General features: G+C 46.8%; 1 protein-coding gene across 1 annotated transcript in view; it reads left to right on the top strand.

Annotated features, from left to right (window-relative positions):
• Positions 1-12,394, top strand: part of NUDT8 (nudix hydrolase 8) — a 23,105-nt gene extending 10,711 nt beyond the window's left edge. The window contains exons 2-6 of the mRNA XM_015413805.1: positions 3,922-3,976; positions 4,146-4,408; positions 4,667-4,802; positions 5,028-5,105; positions 11,866-12,394. Of these exons, the coding sequence (XP_015269291.1) occupies positions 4,152-4,408; positions 4,667-4,802; positions 5,028-5,105; positions 11,866-12,087 (693 nt within the window). The 5' untranslated portion in view covers positions 3,922-3,976; positions 4,146-4,151 and the 3' untranslated portion in view covers positions 12,088-12,394. The remainder of the gene's footprint in view (positions 1-3,921; positions 3,977-4,145; positions 4,409-4,666; positions 4,803-5,027; positions 5,106-11,865) is intronic.
• The last annotated feature ends 6,309 nt before the right edge of the window (positions 12,395-18,703 follow it).

Raw genomic sequence — 18,703 nt, 5'->3', positions numbered from 1 at the left:
CCCCCGCCCAATCCTGATATTGCAAAGTAAAATGCTACCCTGGGAGAGGAAGCTACAGCCAGAAGCGCTGGACTGGCGCAGAAGCTCTCCCGGACAGGAGGCGGCGGCGAGGGAGGTCCCCTCCTTTGGCTGGGAGGAAAATCTGCTACTTGCCCTTGTCTGACTTGCCCTCAGGACCTTTGTGCAGCTGCTTTTCTTGGGCAACTCTCTCAGGGTGAGGGGAAGAGCTGCAAGTTATTATTTCACTTGCAGAAAACAATTCTAGTTTCTCCATCACTGGAAACCCTGCCTGGTTTTAACTCTGATTTGTTTTTCAAAGGATGCCTGACTTTTCGGGGATGAGATGCTTCAGCCAGGGGGAAAAATGCTTTGTGATTTGGGTTTTTCTGTTTGAGAGAGAAAATCAGAGATCGTATTACTTATTCTCACAATTTAAAAAAATGAGCAATTTCAAATTTTGTGTTTTCATTCTTTCAAAAATGCATTTATGTTTGAAAATTGGGGGGCGCATGGGGGGGGGCGCCAGAAGGTAGCCTCGCCTAGTGTGCAAAAAGACCTGGCACCAGCCCTGCGTGAGGGGGGGCTAAACTGTAAAGCCCTTTGTGTCTCAGTATCGAGGGCTCTGCATTTAATCATCTGAAAGGCGCCCATAAAAGGGAGCATAAGCAGTGAGTCCAATGGGATGCCCATGGCAGTTATTTTATTTTAGTTATTTTAGTCTCAATGTATGATAGCCAATCAGACATGTTTGACTCTGTGAGCATGTGTTGTACAAGGCTCCCTTGGTCTACATTGTAATGTAGACGCAGCCAATATTTTACTGTAGTAAGCCACATGCCAGATTCCACAGAATTTAACCTGGTTTCTAAACATAGGGCTGCATAAGGTACACAGCGCAGCATTCCCATAATCTTTCGGAGAAATTTAGATTGAACACGTTCAATGGTGCCATTAAGTACGCTTATCCATATTGGAATACCACACATGAGTAGTGATTACACTGTCAAGCTAAAACTGGAGAGATCCAGATTAAAATCCTTGCTCTGGCATGAAGCTTCCTGCATGACTATTTTGCAGGGTTGGAAACAGGATAAAATGAAGAGAGAACTATGGTGTGAAAATGTACTTATGTTTAGGAATATGTACCTTGTTGCATCAAACCGAGATCCATTAAGACCCATATGTGCTGCTCTGAGCTTTTCTACAGCAAGGACAGAATTAAAAACATAACAGGCAGTTCCGCGTGCTTCCAAGGATCTCAGAAACCACCAGGCACTCGGTAGTACACTAGCAATTGGTTGGTGATCCACCAGTGGACTCCAGTTCACCTTCTTCCAATCCAGGCCTGTAGCTAGGATTTTGTGGCTTGTGGGGCAAAACATTTTCTGGTGGGGCTGGAGGGAAGGGGGGGAAGGCGGGGGGGGGGCTTCTCGCAGACTTACCAGGATGTGGGCAAAGTGCTCCTCCTCCACCTTCTATGACCCCTCTCCCAAATATCTTCAGCAACTTGCAGCCCCTCCGGTGCATCAGGGCAGCAGCTGCCGGCGCCGCCGCCACTCCTTGGTCTTTGCCGGGAATCCACATGCTCAGTGGCCTGTATGGCCGGGGAGGTGTTCGATAGTGGCGGTCTGGGGAAGCGGGCTGCCGCCACCTCCTCCCAAAAAAGAGGAAGCGGCTGTTGCGTGCTCAGCAAAAAGCTCCTGGGCAGGTGGTGACTCTTTCTTTTCTTTACCAACCCTTGCAGCAACTTTTTCTCGCCACAGCCCTTCTTGCAGGGGGTGACCTTGCCCACTCCTCCCCCCCCACTCCCTTCTCCTCTGCCTGCAGTCCCCTTTGCTCTCAGTTGGCAGGCCACAAACTGCAGCAGGGCTGGCCCTCTCCCCCAGGACAGAGCCATGGCCGCAGCGGGCCAGCCAAGAACAAGATCACAGTCACCTGCTCCAGGGACTGGGAGCTCAAATAGCTGCCGCTGCAGCAAGACGCGGGAGTGTGCGTTTTTTAGTGGTTAAAATAATTTAAAAAACATTTTGACAAGGAGATCCTGTGGGGCTAGCCTTTAAGAAAGGGGGCAGAGCCTTGAATTGCCCCGCCATGGCTAGGGGCCTGTTCCAATCCCTGGCTCTGAGCCGTTGTGAATTATCCCAAAAGAAATGATTACATAAATAGGATTATTTTCTTGAATTGTCTGGGATCTTACTGTTTTCATAACCAGAATCTCAATCAGCATCGAGCTATGGCAGAGAGACTGCATCATCACCTAAGTTGGGTACATGTAGGTGGGCTATTGGACAGGATTGCCAACTCCAGGTTGGAAAATACCTGGAAATTTGGAGGTGGAAGCTGGAGACGGGCGGGGTTTGGGGAGGCCAGGGCCCTCAACAGAGAATAATGCCACAGTATCGACCCTCCAAAGCAGCCATTTTCTCCAGGAGGGAACTGATCTCCATCATCATTCCTGGGCATCGGAATGAAGAGAATAAGAGATTTTTTTTTTAGTGTGTGTGTGTGTGTGTTGCTGATGTTAACTCAGTATTTGTGGGCCCTTTAAAAGTCTATAAAATTATGTGCATTGAGGGATGGGGAATGGGATTTATCACATAGGCTTGTGAAATGCCTCAGGCCTGGCCTCCAGCAACATTTGGGTTGGTAGAATCGCGAGGGGGTAAAATAGACTGCACCTGTTGTTAGTGGGGATGCCATTTGCAGTACTTCCCCATGTACAGAATCCACTGCAAGTAAAAAACTAGTACAGCACAGCTTTCCATATGGAGGACATTTTTTAAGGAATTGAGCCTTCAACAATGTCAGGTCCACTCTATCACCTCCTCCTGCTTTATGTGTAGGCCAAGCTAGACAGTGGCCTTAGGACCAACTGAGCAATGGACCTGAGCCACCAGGCAGGCATAAATGGGCTCACACTTCAGTGGTGACGTGGCAGGCTGATGACCATGGCCTCCTTCTGGGAGCTCCCCAGTCCCAGCTGGGAAAGGGAGGGGGTTGGTGGTAGGTCAGTCCTTCTCTTTCCTGCCTGTTGCTCCAGCCCCTTCTGTCACAGGTGGCTGAGAAGTCCTCCTTTGCCCTGAGCTGAGAGGCCTTCTGTATCTTCCCACAACCCTCTCCTGAGGATAGCTAACTTCCCTCAGCCCTTATTGCCCTGATGACCAGCCCAATATGGTAGACTGCTCCCCGCTCCCCCTGCTCAAGAGACATCTCAGGTAGGGTTGCCAGGTGAGGCTGACAAGCTGGCGGAGGACTTTCCAGGAGCCTCCAGGAGAGTGGAGGGAAGAAACACAATTGAACTCCAAAGGGAGTTCTGGCCGTCACATTTAAAGGGACTGTGTTCCTTTTAAATGCCTTCCCTCCATTGGGGCCATTCTTTTGGGGGGCTCATAGAATTGGACCCCCTGGTCCAATCTTTTTGAAACTTGGGATTTCTTTTGAGGACAGGCACCATATGCTGTGCTGAAAATTTGGTGCCTCTACCTCAAAAAACAGCCCCCCCCCCGAGTCCAAGATACCCACAGATTGATTCTCCATTATACCCTATGGGGATCGGTCTCCATAGGGTATAATGGAGCACCCAGTGGACATCCCCCCCCCTTTTCTGATAACTCCAGCAGGAAGAGGGCCTCAAAACCAGGGGATCCCCTGCCCCCAACTGGGGATGGGCAACCCTAATCTCATGGCTTTTGCTGACACCATCAAACAGATGATCTCTGCTGGCATTTCTCTGTCCCCTTGGCCGCCAGAAAACCATGGATGGTATCTGCCTTTGCCTTCCAGCTGGCTGATGGAACAAGGGCCACCATGAGTGGCGGGTCCTGGACAACTGCTGGGTCTTTTTTAAAAAATTTTTGCTGGATCATACTTATTTCCGACAGAGACCTGACTTCTTTTCTTTTCCCCCTTGTGCTCTAGCAGACATTTGTATAGCGTGGCCAAGCAGTTAAAGCATTACTGGACTGAGGAATAGGAGGTGAGTTGATAATGAGTGCTCATGTGGTTGTAAATACTAAAGATCGCTGTCTCCTGTCAATTCCTGGGATACTCACTGAGGCATCTTTGTGCAGTATCACTGGCTGCCTGTTTTCTTACCTCTGGTTCAGCTTGGATGGAGAGCATCTTTTTTTCTCCTCCCTCTGCAGGGCACTATGTTAACAGCTCTTCGCCACCTCTGCCATGGTATGCCCCCTACACCTGTTTTCAATATGGGGACAGTACGCAGATACTTATCCTGGGAAAATGAGCAACGGTGTCGCAGACTGCTAAAGGCATCCACCGACCGCTATAGACAAGAGCGTGTGTCAGCAGCTGTTCTGGTGTCTCTGTGTTCTGTGGCTGGGGTTCCAGCCATCTTGTATACCTTGCGTTCCAGCACCATGACTGGCATGCACAAAGGAGATGTTAGGTATTGGGTGGCCCAATCTTCTTTTCTAATGCATTTGAACAGGCTGGAAAGTTGTTCTCTTCAGAAGCTCTGTTTGCTCCTTCATGGGCTCCATAATTCTCAGAGGCAAACAAATAGTTCTCAGTCACAATGCATGGTCCTCCTAATTTCTTAGACCAGACTCTTCCTCTCAAGTCTGCCGCTGCCTTTCAGTTCCAATCACCACAAGAGTCCCTTGACTTTCTAGTCTTGTAAAAGAACTTTGGTTTGCTCATGCAGCTTCCCAGGTGGTAAGCATGACTCCTGTGACCGGGATGCCATCGCCACAGCCATCAGGGAGACTCATGAAGAGCTGAATCTACGTGTATCTGGGGAGGACTGCATCTGGGGAGTCATGAAACCTGTGCCTGACCGGGTAATGGTCTATCAGGGTCCCAGTATCTTTGGGAATTGGATTGCTCTTGGATGGGTTTCTGCAAGGGGTTGACAGTTGGTTTTCGGAATTCTCGTGGAGTGGAGTAATTCCCGGAGCTGTGGTGTGGGGACTTGGCTGAGGGATTTAGCACTTTTGGCTATTCTTTGCAGGAAAAGCATGGGGGAGCTTCAAGTTCCTTGGTTTTTAACTCTGGCTTCCTTTCAGAGAGGATTGACTGTGGCTCCTGTACTTGCAAACCTGGGTCCTCTGGAGCATCTCACCCTGAAGCCTAACTCTCAAGAGGTGAGTCAAACACTACCTTTTGTCAGGTTCCACAACTTAACATAAGGTTATACTTTATTGTAAGAGCTATAGAGGCAGTAACATCGTCACTGTTATGAATGGCTACTTTCCTACAAGCATAATGGGATATAGGGTATTCGTACGCACACACACCCCACTCCTAGGCCAATTGGCCTGACTCCCGTGCGTGGGAGAATGGGGCCCCAGGCTGTTAAAGCCAAAGCTGGGAATAAAAACCTATCCCACGGGTAATAGATGGGAAGACACTACACAGACAACAAGCTAGCAAGGTCATAGATAAGCAAGGACAAAGTTCTTGTGATCAGTCCACGGCGCTGGGATCGGGGCCTCCCCTGGTCCCGACACCGGTACATCCGGCGGGCCCCGCAGCCTCTGGTCCTGTGGCCTCGGTTCTGGGGGTACCTGTTGAGGAGGGGAAGAGCCAAAGCCGGCTGCTGCGCTTCTCTCTCGGCCCTTATAGCTTGCAGCACCATCTCTGGGATCACTTGGATTACTTCCTCCAGTTCTCATCTCAGTTGGCGCCTGTCCCGTTCCACTGCCTCCAGGCGATGGACCAATTCCAGTCCCTTGTCCGGGGAGGAGCACCCGCTTCACGTCTTGGAGCGGTCCGTCAACCAGGGCCCAAGCGGCGGTTCTAGGACTCCCCCTAATGAGGGGAAGCCCCCTGTGGCTCCGGGCCCCCCGTGGAGCGTAGATGCAAAGTCCACATCAAACCGGCTGTCCCTCTGGGGCCCCTGCGTGAGCGCGTACGTCTCCGTCATTGAGTCTGGGTTAAAGTGGCCCCACCTTAACGAGCTCAGTCGATACCCCTGCCCAGGCGGTTGCCTCGGTCTGCAGGGGGTCAGGAAAAGGTGGGTCGAGGTTGTCTTAGGTACGGTTCCAGGCCCTGGTTACTTCCACGGGGTAGTCATCGGTGGCGTAGTCGTTACGGGTATCTCAGTCTGGGTGATGGGGGTTTCCCCCCCAGTCGTTGTTGGAGGTTTCTCCTCTTCGTCGCTCATCTCGGGTGGAGAGAGGCGCGTAGATAGAGAAGGTGAGATTCCTAACAGAATGTCAGGTTCCACAGCCAAACAACGGAGTGCACACTTAACATAAGGTTATACTTTATTGTAAGAGCTATAGAGGCAGTAACATCGTCACTGTTAGGAATGGCTACTTTCATAAGAACATAAGAGACGCCAATGTTGGATCAGGCCAAAGGCCCATCCAGTCCAACACTCTGTGTCACACAGTGGCCAGAAATACCAGTGCCATCAGGAGGTCCAGCAGTGGGGCCAGGACATTAGAAGCCCTCCCACTGTTGACCCCCCCCCCCCAAGCACCAAGATGACAGAGCATCACTTGCCCCAGAGCCCCTAGCTATACCTTGTGGCTAATAGCCACTGATGGACCTCTGCTCCATATGCTTATCTAATTCCCTTTTGAAGCCGTCCATGCTTGTAGCCGCCACCACTTCCTGTGGCAGTGAATTCCATGTGTTAATCACTCTTTGGGTGAAGAAGTACTTCCTTTTATCCGTTCTAACCCGACCGCTCTGCAGTTTCATGGAGTGCCCACGAGTTCTTGTATTGTGAGAAAGGGAGAAAAGTACCTCTTTCTCTACCTGCTCTTTCCCATGCATAATCTTATAAACCTCGATCGTGTCACCCCTCAGTCGTCTTTCCTACAAGCATAATGGGATATAGGGTATTCGTATGCACCCCCTCCACTCCTAGGCCATTCGGCCTGACTCCCGCACACAGGAGAATGGGGCCCCAGGCCGTTAAAGCCAAAGCTGGGAATCGAAACTTATCCCACGGGTAATAGATGGGAAGACACTACACAGACAGAGCAGAGGTCCATCAGTGGCTATTAGCCACAAGGTATAGATCGGGGCTCTGGGGCAAGTGATGCTCTGTCTTCTTGGTGCTTGGGGGGGTCAACAGTGGGAGGGCTTCTAATGTCCTGGCCCCACTGGTGGACCTCCTGATGGCACTGGTATTTCTGGCCACTGTGTGACACAGAGTGTTGGACTGGATGGGCCTTTGGCCTGATCCAACATTGGCGTCTCTTATGTTCACAGACAACGAGCTAGCAAGGTCATAGATAAGCAAGGACAAAGGAATGCGGCATCAGTTGGTGCACAGGTCAAGCAGCTGCACTCATGGCAGCATAGCTGACACCTTTCTGAGCGAGGAGCCTACAGGAAATGCTGACACTCCTTGTCCATCTGTTAACATTTACTACACTTTAATGATCTCCTTTCCTACCGAGACAAGGTGGATGGGCTTTTCCTAACACTGTGTGTCATGTGCAGTGTCCCATGGTTACCTGGAGAAATCGGCAGGTAGCTGAGAAATTAAGAAAGAAAGTCTTGCTGCTTATCACCTCTGGAGGAGTAGTGTGAAAACCAGGGTGATGTGGTGGATAGAACCATTAGAGTGTTGGACTAGGACTGGAGAGACCCAGGTTCAAATCCCCACTTTTTCTGTACTGTTGTGAGGATAAAATTGAGAAAGGGAAGATCATATGTGCTGCCTTGAGCTCCTTGGTAAGTATGTGATAGGTAGGGGTAAAAGCCGTAATTGAGGCTTTGTATTATTTTAAAAAATGCGTGCTCTCCCTAAGGGATTTTGATTTCTTAGGTTCTGCTACAGTTTACTAAAGATGTCAATCATGACAAACAACCAGGCCATCTTTGAACCTTCTCATTTTGCCCTGTGTGGGGGTGTTTTCCAGAGAGTCACACTCTCCAGTGCCTCCACTTACTGGTCTGAGGCATTTGTGTGAGAGACATCAATGTGGTAGAGGCCAAGATGGGACCACCTAACTAGCTATGCTGGGGAGGCATGACTGCTGTTGACTCACATCTCCCTGGTAATGTTAGTAAAAGTCAGGCTTTCATTTTATTAGACCTTGTCAGAGAGAGATTACTGGGGTTAACTGGTGTGGACTAATCCAGTTACCACTAGTTAGCAGAGTGCTTATATAAAGCTACAAACCCAGGAGTGTCACTTTACCAGGTTACTCAGCTTACAAAGTTACACAGAGTAACATTGCAAGTTTAGAAGAGAAATACTTCTATCTTTATTTGAGAAGTAGACTTTGGATAGGAAAGAGTAGAGACAGGGTAGAGTACTAACTTACTACCTAAAGGATGGAAGCAGATGGTGAGAGGCCGATCTGCCTCATGGTGCCAAGAGAGGACCACACGTCTCTCTCTTGGTGTGTGCAGGGAGGGAGACCATCTTCAAATCAATGACACAGAAAAGTCCCTGAGAACACAATCGACATATCAAAGGGGAGAGTGGCAGAAGAGTAAACACAGGAAGAAAGGTCTCTGTGCCTATCTTGCTATGTAGTCTCTCTTGTCACAAAGTCTGGAGGACATTGCACCGGGAACTTCTAACAGAGATGGGGGTGTGGTGTGGTGAGGAGATACATGATTCAGAAGCAGCCACAAACTCCTGCACTATAGTTAGGACTGAAAGATCAGATTGGAAGGCTTGTGAGTATTCCCGTCAGGGCTGGGATTGTGATTTTCTGTTCTAGCAGAACTCTTAAGACTTTATTTATTAACCCCACCCCCCCTGTTGAAGCAGGCTCAGGGCAGCTTACATAGAAATTATTGAGCAAATAAAACAGAGAATTATGTAAAATATGAATATATATAAAAACACTACATAAAGTGCTAGTGCAAATCATATAGCAATGGCAAGGCGGTAGTAGCATCAGCATAAGAGTACAGTCAGCTGACATCTCAGTCTGGGTCATATCGGCAGAGTACAGAGGCTGCCAGTGGTGGTATTAGTGTTGGGGCCAGGTCCTCGGTTTGTTTGTTTGTTTTTATGCCCCCCGAAGGGGATTTTTTGTATGCATTTTCTATAAACTACAAAAACTACAACTAAAAGTTGGAAGGGGGAGGGAAACTAAAACCCTATCACTATAGCTATGGGAAATGGGGAGAGGACAAACTAATACATAAAAAACTACTTGATGGGGAAAGGAAGCTACTATTCTAAACTATTTCATCTATTGGATTTGGGGAAAGGAAAGCAAAAAAAAAATGTCACAATCTAATTAGCTAAAAATAAGGCTTATTAACCTAATGTTACAAGTTTGGTATACAGGTTGGTTCATTACAGTATTACTTTAAGAATATGCATTTAATAGCTTAAAACAAATTCTGCCTTTAAAAACTGTTGTTCTTGTTCTAGAGTCTTTTCTTCCTGCGTTTCTTCGTTTTCTTGAGTTTGGGGGCGGCTTTTCCTTTCTCCGATTCCGATGTTTCTGGTGATATGGAAGTAATGCTTTTTGAATCCTGTGAGTAGGACTCTTCTTCTTCTTCCTCCTGATCTGGTTTTGAGTTCTTTTCTTTCTTCTTATATTTTGCGTTAAACATTTGGTCCATAAATTTTTCGGCTTTTGGAACAGAGACAATTTTGTATTTTTTATCCAGATAGTTGAAGCTCAGTCCTTCTGGGAATAACCATCTATATGGTACTCCCTTTTTTTGCAGAGTGAGAGTAAGCATCCTGTATAGTTTCCTCTGTTTTCTGACTTCAAAGGGAATATCTTTTAGTATTTTTATCTCTTCATTCTTAATTTTTAAGGGTTTTCCCATTCGTGAATTTTAAATAGGTTTCCCCTGGGAGTTTATTTTTCTTTATAAAATCCGGGTAAGTCCTGTAGGCTACATCCATCTCTTTCACTAGGTCTTCCTGTTTGTAATCCATTAACGGGGCCAAAGCCTCCGCCAAAAGTTCTTTTAAGTCCTCACTCTTCTCTTCAGGGATCCCATGGAAACGTAAAACATACGTAGATCTTTCCAGCTGGAGCTGTAGTAGTTGTGTTTTATTGGAGGATCTTTCCTTCTCTGCTTCATCTACTCTCTTGTTGATACCCCTCAATCTGTTTTTCCATTTTTTTCAACATTTTCTCAGTTACTGAGGTTCTTTTATCCATTTGATTCAGTTGTTTTTGAACACTGTCCAGTTTGGCGTTGCAGTTAGTCATCTGTTCCATTAGGGGGCGCAGTGCATTTGCTAACAGTGAAGAAAAGTCTGAGAGGGAGTCATTGGTATGTTATTTCTGGTCACCAGTTTTTTCTCCAGCACCCTCCGTCCCCTCCCAGCCATAATATCAACAAGAAGTAAGTTTTCCAAAACAAGGCAAAAGTTATACAATTTAAATCCGCTTTGTATATATTGGCAGTTTTTGCATTCGCTTAACTTCTTATGCACTTATTTTAGCTCTAAGTCTTTTTATTTCCAATTTAAAACCGCTTTTAAATCTTTTTCAACAAGAGGGGGGGGAGGTGCTTAGTCTCTCTCCCTCCATGCTTCAAACTTAGGCACTTCCAATTACTACCAAGGTCCGTTCGCTTTTTCACCTGAGCATTGCTTAACTCACAGTTTGGAGACCTGGAGATCTTTTGGAAGCACTTTAAAGTTTTGATCGTGGTCGCTTGCTCCGGCAGTCGTCTCTAGGCGCCATATTGGCTCCATGGCAACTGTACCTTTTGGGGATAAGGTGAGCCTCAATTCCTTGGCCGTTGCCTCGGAAGAGGCTCTCCTCAGCTCCCCAGGCTGAGGGTCTCCTACAGAGACCCTGGGGAGGTCCGGGATGAACTTGGACCCCTCCCGTCAGCCGGGTCTCAGCACATCCCCATCAGAGCGAGACGGGACACGTCCGAGTGGTGAAATGTTTAAACCGGAAGTCAAGGCCTCGGTTCGTTAAGTGCCGCTCACTAGTCAAAGGCCTGGTGGAAGAGTTCTGTCTTACAGACCCTGCAGAACTGTAAAAGGTCCCAAAGGGACTCATTCCACCAGTACAGAGCTGCCATTGAGAAGGCCTTGGCCCTCGTTGAAGCCAGCCTGGGTCAAACGATTTTGGGACCCTGATCATAGTGCTCTCTGAGGAACATGCAGGGAAAGATGGTCTCGCATGTATGTAGGCCCTGACCATAGAGGGCTTTAAAGGTCAAAACCAGCCCCTTGAAGCAAATTCAGTACGCTATGGGCAGCTAGTGCAGTACTTTTAGTGCAGGCCGAATGTGCTCCCACATGGGGAGACCCAACAACAATCTGGCTGCTGCATTCTGCACCAGCTGCAGCTTCCAGATTTGGGACAAGGGCAGTCCCATATAGAGAGCGTTACAGTATTCCAGTCTCGAGGTGACGATTGCATAGATCGCTGTCGCCAAGTCGATGCGTTCGAGGACATCAACTGCCTAATCAGCTGAAGCTGATAGAAGGCTGACTTCGCAGTGGGCCTCCGTCATTAGGGAGGCATCCAAGAACACTCCCAGACTCCCAGACTCCGAAGGTATTCCATGAGGGTGACCAGTGCCATCTCTGTCCCATGGTCAGGTCAGAAGCTGAACTGGATCTAATGTGGAGGTGTCATCCAAAAAACCCTGCAACTGAATTGCCTCTGCTCTCTCAATTAATTTGCCCAAATTGGAGACCGGCTGGTAATTAGCCAATTTTGCCAGATCCAAGGATGGTTCTTTTAAGAGAGGGCGTACCACTGCCTCCTTGAATGCCCTAGAGAATAGTCCCTCAGAGAGGGACTTGTTGATAATTTCCCCTAGGGCACCTCGTAGCCCAACATGGCCAGCTTTAGCCACGATGGGCATGGATCAAGGCTGCAAGTGGTCACAAGATCACAAGACGTGAGAGGAAACCCTAGCTCCGCAGCTAATTGGGAGATGTGTTCTTCTACATAAGTTCACCTATCTTTGCAATTTGATTTGCAGGTTGAGACTGTCTTCACGCTCCCCATTTCCCACTTGCTGCAAGAAGAAAACCAGGGCTACACGAACTTCTGCCACAAGAGGCAATACAGCCACACACTGCCTGTCTTTCTGCATGGTCCTCACCGCATATGGGGTCTTACAGCAGTAATCACTGATTTGACTCTGGAATTGCTGGCTCCAGGAATATACCACAGGCGGACTCGAATGCGGGCCACTCACTGATCTTTGTAACCTGTGTGTAAATGGTGACTGTTAAGGTCTGGGCCCCCATTCCATGACGGTCATCAAAATACTTTGATACATGTAATCCCACCAGCCAGATGCTGGTCACTGCCATGTTTGGAGAACTCAGGACACTTGCATTTCTCCTTCCACTACAGGACAAAGAAATCTGTTGTCCCCTCTGGGCCCTTGAAGCAAATACTTATGTATCATTAAGAGGATGAGGACCAGTTTAGCAATCACCTATCCAGCTACTACAGCTACTGTTGGGCTTATTTTTGAATAAAACAAATAAGGTGGTGCTGAATAATGCTTATCTCAGGTCATTAATGTTTGATTGGCATGAAAAGTTGGGCAGGGACTTGATAAACAGGGCACGTGGGTCTCAGGTGTTCATAGACTCAGTTTGCCCAATCCAGGACAGGCTTTGACCTGTGGATGAATTTTTATCCCTGACTCACGACTTATGGCAGCAAGTCTGCTGACTTGCTCCTCAGCAGTGGCAAGCATGCCAAACATATTCCAGTTCTAATTTTTCCGCACATTTCTTTCCATTTCCCTAAAATCCAGTCCATCTCTACACCTAGCTCAGTATTTAATCTTACAGTGTTCAAAAGATATCTCATCTTTCTTTCAAAACCGAGCTATTAAAAACACTACAATTAAGAGAGGTTTCTTTTTAAAATTCAGAGGTTTTTTTTTAAAAAAAATCATTTCTTGAGCCCCTCCCCTTCAGGGTCACCAAACAATACAACTAGTCCAATTCAGGTAAAGTCATGCCTGCGATCTTGCTGATTCAATTTGTAAATTGTATCTGAAGGTCTGCCATAGATGACACTTTATATGACACACCTATTTATAAATGTGTCCTTTGCCTCCCTGTTCAAGTCCTCACTCCACTGCATACAGAATTTATTGGCCCTGATGGATCACAGGTTCTACTAAGGCACATCCTAAACAACATATCTTTATGAGATGTTATAGTGCTTAAAATTTAGTTTCTGTTTTTAAAGGCCCTCTGTTTGTTTGCAGTCTGGTCCTAGTGCTTTAATTGTGGCTACTGATCAATATAGGTATTCTGCCCCTGATTTTTCTCCCTGAATATTTCGGGGACACACTTGGAAGATGCTGGGGGGAAATACACTTACAGGTTGAATAGATGGTATTTTTATACTATCGTATCATAAGGAGATTTGAAGAAAAGATTCCCAAGGTGATGTTTATCACAGGAGGCAGCATGGAACATGAAATGCCTCTTCCGTGTCAGAGCAGTCCAGCCTGGATGAGGCACAGGGTGTGTCAGTCATTGAACTTAAGCATCTTCAAGGCATGGAACATCTTCAATGTACCTTTTTTAGTCTCTAGACCTGTGGGCAGTGTTCCCTCTAAGTGCGAGCCAGCTCACAGTTTTTTAGCCTCCGGCTCACACATTTTTGTCTTTGCTCAGGATGGATGGCTCCAGAGCAAACTAATATATGCAGCAGCCGAATCGCTCGCTCACAACTTCAATGCCAGTAGCTCACCAAGTAGAATTTTTGCTCACAAGATTCCCCAGCTTACAGGGAGCATTGCTTGTGGGGTGAGAATTTTTTGCTCCCCAAAGAGAAGGCAGTTCTAACTGAACTTCAGGGCATCCCTTGAAAGAATCCTGAAAGTTTATGCATTACAAATAATAAATGCTGTTTTAGAAGGAACTCAGTTGGCCTGGGTAGCCACGATTAATATGCTGGGGGACACTGGGGTTGGCAGTAGGCTTGCAGCCTGGGAACTGGGGATTCCTGCTGGGGACGAAGACCTTCACCGGTGCTGCCCCTGCCTCTTCTAAGGAGCGTGTATTCTGTGTAGATCATACTGAGGAGCATTGGGCCAGTAAAGAACAATACATAACAACGATGGGGCTAAGAAGGTCTCTTCACTGCTCCCTGGGCTGTCTGTGACCTTTAGGGGGAAGGTAGGACTGCAGGAGTCAAAGTTATTTTAATTATTTATTTGTTTGTTTGTTTATTAAATTTATATCCCACCCTCCCCAAACAGGCTCAGGGCGGCTAACAGAAGAGGCATATGCCATGATTAAAAAACTAAAAACAGAATAAAACAATCCATCACAATGAAAGTGCCGCTGCTCTAGATATTAAACTCTTATCAGTCCAAGATGGGGTTCCATTAACCAGCATGACCCATCAGCATACGTTCCGGATAATACTGTCGTCCCTTCATGACCAGTTCTTCAGGTCAAAATTATGATGAGACGCTGTGAATATCTTTCCTGAAGGAGATGCAGGAAGGGACAAAGTTGCTTTGCTCCTCTCCCCTTGGTACATCACCCCCCCCCCCCCAAAAAAAAATGCATGTTGGAAATAGTTAATAATTTGTATGCAAAAGTTATATCCATTAGGATATGGTTTAATGTGATGTGCCACCAGCCAGGGAAGCTTATGGCTCATAATGATATTTCACAATTAGTTATTCCTGTATGTTCCCTACAAGGGCTGAACATTATAGTCTTCAATCAGTAGGTGGCGCTGCTGTTCTAGGGAATCGGGAGCTTGTCTTAGATGACTCCCTGCCTTGTACTCAAAGTAGAGTCGGAAGTGGAGACATCTGGGACATCTGAGTGGTTTGCTGTGGAGAGCCAAGCTTGAGCCCAGTTGGCAGCCTGCCCTTGCCAGCTCCATCCCCCCCCCCCCCCCCCCCCCCTTTTCTTGGGCCACCTCCTGCAGAGCAACAAGCAGGCACAATATCACTGGGGCAGAATTCAGAGGCCTGTTTCTGGAGAAGCCCCATAATGGGAATCCCCTGCTTGGGCTACACTTGGAAATTCAGTGAATCCCAGGATGAGCGTCTTCTGGCTTTGGAGCAAAATGAATCAAGGACCTAAAGTTCCAAGGGAAGGTCCTGTGTTGGGTCTTCAGCCACTGAATTGGGTAACAGGGAATAAATGGTGCTCTGGTACACTGTACTAAAATACGATGGAGTAATAAATAAAAATGGTTTCAATATTGTAATTAGTCTTTTCCTTTGCAGTTCAGCTCTTTATCTTAACTTGGTACTATAACTGAACATTACAAAGTCTTAAGAATCTTTTTCCTGTTTTGTTTGTAAAATTTGCTTCTCCCTGTAATTTTTTTCTTTTTGCAACTTGTCCTATTGTCCGATTTGACAGATAAAACTCTTCATGGCAGAAACCTGCCTTTTCTGAATGTGTTACTTTGTTACCATGTCCATTGATGAAGGTGTACTGATATGTGAAGTTTACAGGACTAGATTTAAATGAGTAGATTTTTTAAAATGCCGTTAAGATACTTTTTTATTTGGCTACATTTTTTCAAAATATTACGAAATGGTAAGGCCACATGGAGCTTATTCTGTAAAAGTCTGCCTTCTACTGTGTAGGGCTTCTGTGTTGGATCTGTTTTCCTCCAAACAAAGGTATTTGGTCAGGATGCCAGACTGGCATGTTTGGTATGAAGGACTGGTCATGTTCGATAAAATAAAGTAAGTTCATCTGAATCTATGCCGCTTGCAGGTCAGTTATTATTTATTTATTTATTGTCAGATTTATACCCCGCCCTCCCCCGCAAAGCAGGCTCAGGGCGGCTTCCAATGACATAAATACATGATAAAAACATACATAATACAATTAAAACATAACAGTTAAAATTAATACATTACAAAGTGCTGGCGGCAGTTAAAATTCAATCAGAAGGAATGCTTCCAGAAGGATTTCCAGCTCCCAGCATAAAGTGCTTAGATGTTATTCTGCTCGTCACTCTTATGGCAGCTGCTCAATGATGACTTTGCGGGCCGTGCACTATGGCGGCGGCCCCTAATTATATGCCTGGCGGAAGAGCTCCGTCTTGCAGGCCCTGCGGAACTGCGAAAGGTCCCGCAGGGCACTGATCTCCGGGAGCTCGTTCCACCAGGTAGGGGCTGCCACCGAAAAGGCCCCGGCCCTAGTAGCACCTAGCCTGGCCTCCCTCGGGCCAGGGAGGGTCAACTGATTTTGAGACCCAGACCGCAGTGCTCTCTGGGGTATATACGGGGAAAGGCGGTCCCATAGGTATGTTGGACCCTGGCCATATAGGGCTTTAAAGGTAAGAACCAGCACCTTGAAGCGGACTTGGTATGCTATTGGCAACCAGTGCAGTGTCCTCAGCACAGGCTGGATGTGCTCCCATCTGGGGAGACCCATCAACAGCCTGGCCGCGGCGTTCTGCATGAGCTGTAGCTTCTGGATCCACGACAAAGGCAGCCCAATGTAGAGAGCGTTACAGTAGTCTAGTCTCGAGGTGACCATCACGTGGATCACTGTAGCCAGGTCAGCCTAAGATGATAAAAGGCCGACTTGGCAGTGGCTGCTACCTGGGCCTCCATAGTAAGGGAGGGTTTCAGGCGCACTCCCAAACTCCGAACCTCCGGCGCTCCACAAAGTTACTCCACAAAGAAGATATAGCTCCAAAACAGAAAGAGAAACCGTGATATTTCTGTGTTACTAAGGATTTGTGTGACTAAACTCTGCTACTGATGCATAGAAAGTTAGGGGAGAGTGTTAATGTTGACACCCCTTCAGGACCTTCCATTCACACCCTGCCACTGCTGCTCTTTGCAAGAAATTGCTTGCCTTCTGTCAGTGCAAACACAGCAAATATTTACTTGCTCAGATTCTGCAAGGATTGTCTCAGCTACAACATGGAGTGGAACTGACATTGCATCCCCTAAGGGTTTAACAGCAGTGCACATAATGCATTCCTTGAAGGAGGAGGATTTGGGCTAATTTACATTATGGAACTACTTGGATCTATTCCACCTGCTCTTCAAGAAACATTCCACACATTTTTCCCACAAAGAAGCTGCCTGACAAATTCTTAGGTGTTAAGCTCATGAATATGGGATTCCATTGTTGTTATGGTTATGTTTGATGTGATTGCAATTTAAAAAAAATAATTTTTTAGCATTAAGCAGAATTTTTTATATTCTGTGAGATTTTTTTTTAAATTGATACTTCTACATCAAGGGAAAAGCAAATCCTGCAAGTGGTACCAAGTTTTATTAACAATGCAGATATTTGATCTCATAAAATTATTTTAGTCATTTCATCATCAGCAGATATGGCATGTGCTGACTTTCTCCCATGTAAGGTTAATGCTGTATCCTCCTTGCAAAACAGTGTTGTGGTCAAGAGGAAGGATGAATGGAACCCTGGGACATTTGTAGAGGGGATAATAATAGCTGAGTTTGATGGGGAGGAACCAGAAAACTGTGGGGAAGTCTTTCTACTCATATAAAAGCACCCAAAGCTGCTCCTAATATTGGATATCCCTTAATTAATTGTGCTCATTTCAATCATGAGATCTAGAAATTTGATCTTTAAAAAACGACAGCTGAGAGTCTCAGCGTAGCACTAGATATGGCTCTGGAAGCTAATTGTCGTGTATTGTGGGCCTGTGGCATGATCTCAGCCATGCAATAAAACAAAATGAATGAATTGGCTAGACCTCACAAGTCCCAAATTTGTGATAATCTTAGGATCTTAGTAGACCATACACGGAACGCGAGTCAGGGGTATGATGCGGTAGCTAAAAAGGCAAATGTGATTTTGGGCTGTATCAACAGAAATATAGTGTCCAGACCACATGAAGTGATGGTCAGTGTTCCCTCTAAGCTGAGTTAGTGTGAGCCAGCTCACAATTTTTTAGCCTCTGGCTCACACATTTTTGTCTTGGCTCAGGAAGGAGGGCTCCAGAGCAAACTGATTTATGCAGCAGCCAAATCGCTCACTCACAACTTTCATGCCAGGAGCTCACAAGGTAGAATTTTTGCTCACAGGATTCCACAGCTTAGAGGGAACATTGGTGATGGTACCACTTTACTCTGCTCTGGTTAGACCTCACCTAGAGTATTGTGTTCAGTTTTGGGCACCACAATTTATGAAGGATATAGACAAGCTGGAAGGTGTCCAGAGGAGAGCAACGAAGATGGTGAGGGGTCTGGAGACCAAGTCCTAGGAGGAAAGGTTGAAGGAGCTGGGCATGTTTAGCCAGGAGAGGAGACAGCTGAGAGGTGATATGATAACCATCTTCAAGTACTTGAAGGGCTGTCATCTAGGGGGTGGTGTGGAGCTGTTTTCTGTTGCCCCAGAAGGTCAGACCAGAACCAACGGGTTGAAATTAAATTAGAAGAGTTTTCGGCTAAACATTAGGAAGAACTTCCTGACAGTTAGAGTGGAACAGGCTTCCTCGGGAGGTGGTGGGCTCTCCTCCTTCTCTGGAGGTTTTCAAACAGAGGCTAGATGGCCATCTGACAGCAATGTGGATTCTGTGAACTTAGGCAGATCATGAGAGGGAGGGCAGGAAGGGCTGCCTCAGTGCTTAGTTCTTGTGGCCCTTTCTTCCACACCCAGGGAAATGCTGATGGCCACTTTGGGGTCAGGAAGCAATTTTCTCCAGGCCAGTTTGGCTGGAGATCCTGGAGGTTTTTTGTCATCTTTTGGGGATGGAACAGCAGTCACTGGGTGTGTGTGTGTGGGGGGAGGTATTTGTGAATTTCCTGCCTTGTGAAGGAAGTTTACCTAGATGACCCTGGAGATCCCTTCCTACTCTATGATTCTGAGGATTAG

The sequence above is a fragment of the Gekko japonicus genome, unplaced genomic scaffold (assembly GCF_001447785.1).
Source record: "Gekko japonicus isolate JY-2015 unplaced genomic scaffold, Gekko_japonicus_V1.1 scaffold885, whole genome shotgun sequence".
NCBI lineage: Eukaryota > Metazoa > Chordata > Lepidosauria > Squamata > Gekkonidae > Gekko > Gekko japonicus.
This window is presented reverse-complemented; position numbering and strand designations above follow the sequence as displayed.